Raw genomic sequence first — 6,000 nt, 5'->3', positions numbered from 1 at the left:
ATTTTTAACTCACTCTAAGTTTCAGGGAAGAACTGCTTGTTTCTCCACGGGGTGCCTCCAAACCACAAATTCCTGATTCCTACTCTGGTTTATCCTAATAAGAAGTAGGCTGATCCCTTAATCCCTGTTTAAAGGGCCCTTGTTTATGGAAGCCGTCAACTCTGGGCAAAGGGTCATAAATCACTCTAGCTCCATCCAGAGTGAGAGATGGGCGCAGGCTAAGAATGGGCACACAGAGGTAAGGACCATGTCGTCAACGTCCATGTTGTCTGTTTTCGTTGTACACATACTCCTTTGGGCGCCCATGCCGGGCTGAACCCAGCCTCTACTCTTCTCAGCTCTGCTCTGGCCCTGGAAGGAGAGGCGGAGACAGTGCCGTTGGATCATCCTTGTCCCCTAACCCCACGCTTCCCGCTGGGCTTGGCCAATGGAAGGCACCAGTAGGAAATCTAAGGACGGGAGAGCTAGAGACTTGTGTCCCCCCCCAGTGACTGGTTTTCTACTTACGGCCATAGCTCTGGTCAGATGGCTCTTTTCCCAAGACTAGAGCACCCAACTCGTTGGGGCACAGCTCCCTTCCCTTGTCCCTTCAGGTCTAGGGCTGAGAAACAGCTCCCCCGTGTTCTAATTGTTGGGTTCTTCACCATCCCTGGGTGGTCCCATGCTTCTAGGTCATACTGGGGTATGCATGCTTTCCTTCTGCAATTCAGTCAGCCCTTTCAGTGGGCAACCCCTCCCTGCTGCCATCTGACCCACAAGCGTCATAGTCCCCAAACACGCCCTCATCTACTATCCCTATCTCCCCAAAGCCCCCAGTTCGCCGATACACCCCACCTTGGCCTTGACTTTCCTTCAGTTTCTCTGATGCTTCCTCCCTGGGCTCACCCATCCTTTGGCTAAGTATATGCGGGCATTGGTCTGTCCAAAATGGAAGTCGTCTCCTTTTCTGGCAGTCATCTTCTCTACTGTGCTTCCCTCCTTCTTTATTGTCATCACCATCCTCCCTGACACAAAGCCTTGAAATTTAGGTGACAGCTCACCTCTTCCCCAGAGAAACCCAAGGGGAGTGAGTCACTCACGAAGTCTCCCATATAAACACACTTTAAGAAAAGGCGAAACCAGTGAGCTAGCTATGCCAATGTGGCCTCAAGGCAATCACCCCTCCATCACACCGCCGCCCTTAAAACCTTCCTCTATAGCATTTCTGATCCCACCAGTTCCTCCTCCCTCCCGCCATTCCCTACCTACATCCACGCATATTCCCGTAACTTCCCGGAGAACAAGAACTTTCTCCTCATTCTTTCGTAGGCCCTCAGTGTCTCTCACCTACCACAGGAGTCTCCCGGTGGGTTCCCTCCCTTCCTTCCCGCCCCCATAACCTGGTCCACGCAATGCCAGCCCCCCAAAAGCACAGGTCTGAGCAAAAGCCTTCAGTGGTTCGCTAGCGCCTTCAAAGGCCCACCCCCTCGTTCGCTTCTTCATTGAAACTGTGAATTTTTATCAAAAGCTCTTAGTTAAAAAAAAAAAAAAAGAATTAATGCCTTCCTTGACTTCAGAGTTTCAAAGCATTTATCTTCAAAACCCCAACACTGGCATGTAACGGGAAACTTCTAACTTTCTCCAGCGTTTCCGCTAAGGATCGCACTTCCCTCTGCCTGTCGGTACCTCGGCGGACATCGGAGCAGGACGGGACCATCGGAGCAGGACGGGACGGGTGGCTCAGGGTCGCGCAGATAAACAGAAACAGAAACGGGTTTCTACCAATGAATACATCCTGGCCGGTTGCACACCGGGAGAGGTTTGGATAGAAGGTGCTGGAAGGCTCCCACTGACCCAGCCCGGCACCCCCGGGGTAGGCGATCATCGCAAAGTGGATGGGCAGGGCAGCAGGGCAGCAGGGCAGGGTCAGGACACGGGCAGAAGCAGAGGGAGCTGGGTGCGGGACGCTGACCCTTACGGCGGGAGCCGGGCCTGAGAGCAGCGCTTCCCGGGGCTGCGGCCGCCCAGCCGGTCCGTCCCGCGCTCCCCAGTCCCGGCCCGAACCGCGTAAACAGGCTCTTCCCAGGCGGCCTGGATTCCCCGCGGGAGGCCCGGGGCTCCCGCCCACGTGACTCCCGCCCACCGCGCGGGGACCTGGCAGCGCCCGCCGCGGAGAACCGCGCCGCTCGCGGGGAAGGGGCGGAGAGGGCTGCGCGCCGGGCGTCGGGGGCGGGGCGGGCGAGGGCAGGTCAGGGCAGCCCCGGGCCCGCCCTTCGCCCCGCCCCCGCAGGGGGAGGTTGGTTCCGGTGACTGACAGGCGTCCGGGCTAGTCACGGCGCGCCTCGCGGGCCGGCTCGCCCCAGGTGGGCGGGGCGCGCTGAGGGGCTCTGGAGGGGAGCGGGGGCGGGCGGGGAAGCCTCTGGGTGGGGCGGGGCCTCGGGAGAGTAGCAGCGCCCCCAGCCAATAGGAGGCGGAAGCCATCCCGTTAGCGCCGGATCCCAGCGGGTAGGGCGGGGCGGGCGGCGCCGAGGGGATCCCGGGGCGGCTGAGGACGCCTGAGTCGGCTCCGCGCGGCGACATGGACCGGATGGCCAGCTCCATGAAGCAGGTGCCCAACCCCCTGCCCAAGGTGCTGAGCCGGCGCGGAGTGGGCGCGGGGATAGAGGCGGCCGAGCGGGAGAGCTTTGAGCGGACTCAGGTGAGGACCGGGGGACCCCGGGGCATGCGTGGCTGGGGCATCCCGAGAGACGCAGTGTCCGGGAGGGGCTTTGAAGGGAGCAGAAGTCTTCAGGCCCAGGGGAGGACGGGGCAAGGGGGCCGCGAGAGGGAGCCTCTGGTGCGCAGGTCGAGGCGCTCCTGGGGAGGTCGGGGACCCGGAGTTATCCCAGCTGGCCTGGGGAGACGGGCAGGGCGGCTCGGAGGAGCTGGCACGATCTGTGCGGCGGGGCAGGGCAGGGGTCACAGGGGCGGTGAGAGCGGAAGGGACGGAAGAAGGGCCGAATGGAAGGAGAGCCCCTCGGCAGGGGAAGCTCATTGGGGGGCCCCTCAGAGACGCAAGTGTGGCGGCGGAGAGCGGAGCGCTGGACTGGGATGCGAAGCGGGGACCCCTTTCGTGCCCTCTGGATCGCTTCTGGGTTGCACTGACATTCCCCCCACCCTAGCACCCCCTTCCTGGTGCCTCCTGCTTGGCTCACACCACCCCCAGCTGTCGGCCTTAGAGGGCCAGGCTGGAGGGGTCTGGGCGGCGAGAAGGAATGTAGGAAATGCGACGTGCGGCCGAGCTTGGAAAATGGGGGCTGGAGGAGGGGGCCGGCCAGGGGCCAGGGTCAGGCCATTGGCCCGACGACGGCCCGCTGCTGGTCAGGATGAGCTGCCCAGTGGTGCCCAGAGCCCTGATAATGGGGTGTTGGTTTCATCCCCCAAGATGTGCCTGACAGCGAGCAGGCAGACTGCCCGATTTGTCCAGCCTGACCAGGGCTGGGGGCCAAAATTCCCCAGTGGCATCAACAAAAAGCCACAATCCATTTTTACCTCAGCGTTCGAATGCCTGGTGTATTGATTGGACTGAATAAAGCTGACATGTTTCTGGTGTTCATCAGCTCGTTTGTATGCAAAATCCCATTTCAAAGGGCACAGCACTTCTTCTAATCCCAGTGCCAAAGTTGTGCGGGCAGATTTGTTCCTCGCCCTTGCACTCAGGGTGGAACCTTTGAAGATCCAGCTGGGCCCCCACTGCCAGAGGCCGGTCCCCCCGCTGTGTTCTGCTTCCCCCACCCCCATCCCCAAACACAGTACAATGTGAAGGGTTTTAGGGTGAAAAGCTTGCGAGGACCTGACAGAGTTCTGTGTATGGAATCTTGTAAAGGATCAAGCTTTTCCCTGCAGGTTCAGCCTCTTCTCTTTCCAGAATGCTTTTGGCGGGTTGCAGGTGTGTCTGGGTGATGGAAAGGAGGGAGTGTCCCCTCCCTGGGTCATCCTACCCCAGGGAGGGATAGGGGCATTAGGAAAGACAGCAGTCAGTCCATTCACTACCTCCCAGGCCGGACCAGCTGGGGTTGAGACGTCTTTTCTCTGGCTTTGTGGACTGGACCCCTGCAAAGAAAGCAGCTTTCCGATGGCTTGTCCACTTTGGGTATTAACTGCCTCAACTCACTGCCTGGTCCTGAGGCTTCTTGCTCCAGCACACAGCGTGAATAGCCTTCTTCTTCCTCTTTTTTTTAATGGGAAAGGAAAAGGAATAGATGTTATTTTGTGATAACCCAGTCCGTCTGGAGTCTCAAATAACTAAAAACCGGAGCGCTAGAGGAATACGCATAAAACTTTGACCCATTATACCGATGGTAATTAGGTTTGTGAAAGCTTCCCCCCAGGGCTGGCGTGTCCCCTCGCTATCCAGGGACAGCCCAGCAAGAAGACTCTGGGGCACTGTTTGCTAGTGTATTTTATACGTGGAACACTTGCGATTGGCTGCGTCTGAGTGGCTCCTTGACGGGTGGAGTGGGGTGGGAGTGAGGAGGAGGCAGGCTAGAGCAGGATAAGAGAGTTTTTCTATTATTCAAACCGTAAGGGGAGGGGGTAGGAGAGTGAAGAAAAGAGAACAATCCTAAAACTTGGCATTAGTCAGTCTGCAAAAGCTCATTTTGTTTGAGGGCTTTGAATGAATCCAGTGTGTTATGAGATATAAAAATGAGTTAGAAAAAAACTAATGAGTTGAGAGATCATGAGATCAGCCAAGGTGTAGTGATAATTGTAGCTAATTATCACGTTTGGCACTGTTCTAAGTACTTTATTGTATTACCTTCTTTAATCTCTGCAAGGACCCATGAGGTGGGTATCAGCCCCATTTTCCATGAGGACATTGGAACACAGAGAGGTTAAGTCACCTGCCCAAGGTCACACAGCGGGAAGTGGTCCCAGCCTTTAACCACTGGGTTGCGTTGCGAGCGTGAACTTCGGAGCACGCTTTTAGTGATTCTTGCTGTAATCCGGGGAGACCTAAGGAAGCATACATCTGAGTAATGGTGTAGGCTCTGATGAACTCTTCAGTAGGGGACAGAAATATTCCTAGGTAAGGTGATAATGACCAAGACCGTATGCAGAAAGACCCGGCTGTGGGTGTGGGGAGAGCTTGGGAGCCCTCACCAGGACCTAACCACCAGCTGGCATGAGACGGGGCTTGCAGAGTGGGAGAGGAGGGAGGGGAGGGGGTGGTCCAGAAATGGGGATCCACAAAGGAGACTTCTGGAGGTGAGTGCCGGTGAGGCTCAGTGGCCCAGGTGGAGCCAGCAGCGAAGCTGGCTGCTCCCACCTCTCAGCCCTCAGCACCTGCTACCTTGTACGGTCACTGGTCCTCTGAGCTGCCCTCAGTAAACTAGGAACTTCGTGGGGGCAAGATTATTCTTACTGTCTCACCCGTGTCTTTGGGTTCCTGCAGCTTGTGTTCGTGGGGATCCAGCTGTGGATGGGAGTAGACAATGATTTGTTACTTTCCGCAGGAAGCCCTCGCCTGGGTGGGTAACTCAGCTCAGGGCAGCCGGGGATTTCTGTAATTACTTGATGCTTTTCCTAATGGCCCCAAGTTCCCTCCTAGTCCAGCTTTGTCTCCTGCACTCTCAGGAGCCCTGCCCCATGCCTATCAGAGGACTGTAATTTCTCTGCCTTCCTCCCGGTCAGGCCAGTGTCCCTGATGGAGCGAGGACACCAGACTCACCTGCTGCAGCCCCCATCTCTAGGTGTCCCTCATCCAGCCCATCAGAAGCAACCTTCAGGCTCTACGGGAATGAAAAGTGTTTCTTGCCCTCAAAGAAGCTGCTGTGAGAAAGCTGCCTTGCCCAGAGCACTTTATACAGCATGATTTAACTAAGTTGGGGCTACACTGTGGTTGGGTATTACCATGCCCATGTTATGGATGAGAGCTTAGTGACTTGCCCAGGGCCACCCATAGATGATTGAAAAAGCAGGATTCAGATCCAGGAGTCCAGGTTTCAGGCCCTTTCCCCCACCCTGTCCTCATGTTGGCCA

The 6,000-nt window shown here is 57.1% G+C and overlaps 1 protein-coding gene across 1 annotated transcript in view; it reads left to right on the top strand.

The window, feature by feature from the left end:
* Positions 1–2,514: 2,514 nt before the first annotated feature.
* Positions 2,515–6,000, top strand: part of HIP1 (huntingtin interacting protein 1) — a 142,396-nt gene continuing 138,910 nt past the window's right edge. Inside the window, exon 1 of the mRNA XM_045992812.1 lies at positions 2,515–2,677. Within this exon, the coding sequence (XP_045848768.1) occupies positions 2,558–2,677 (120 nt within the window). The 5' untranslated portion in view covers positions 2,515–2,557. The remainder of the gene's footprint in view (positions 2,678–6,000) is intronic.

This window comes from Meles meles, chromosome 21, assembly GCF_922984935.1.
Source record: "Meles meles chromosome 21, mMelMel3.1 paternal haplotype, whole genome shotgun sequence".
Classification (NCBI taxonomy): Eukaryota; Metazoa; Chordata; class Mammalia; order Carnivora; family Mustelidae; genus Meles; species Meles meles.
This window is presented reverse-complemented; position numbering and strand designations above follow the sequence as displayed.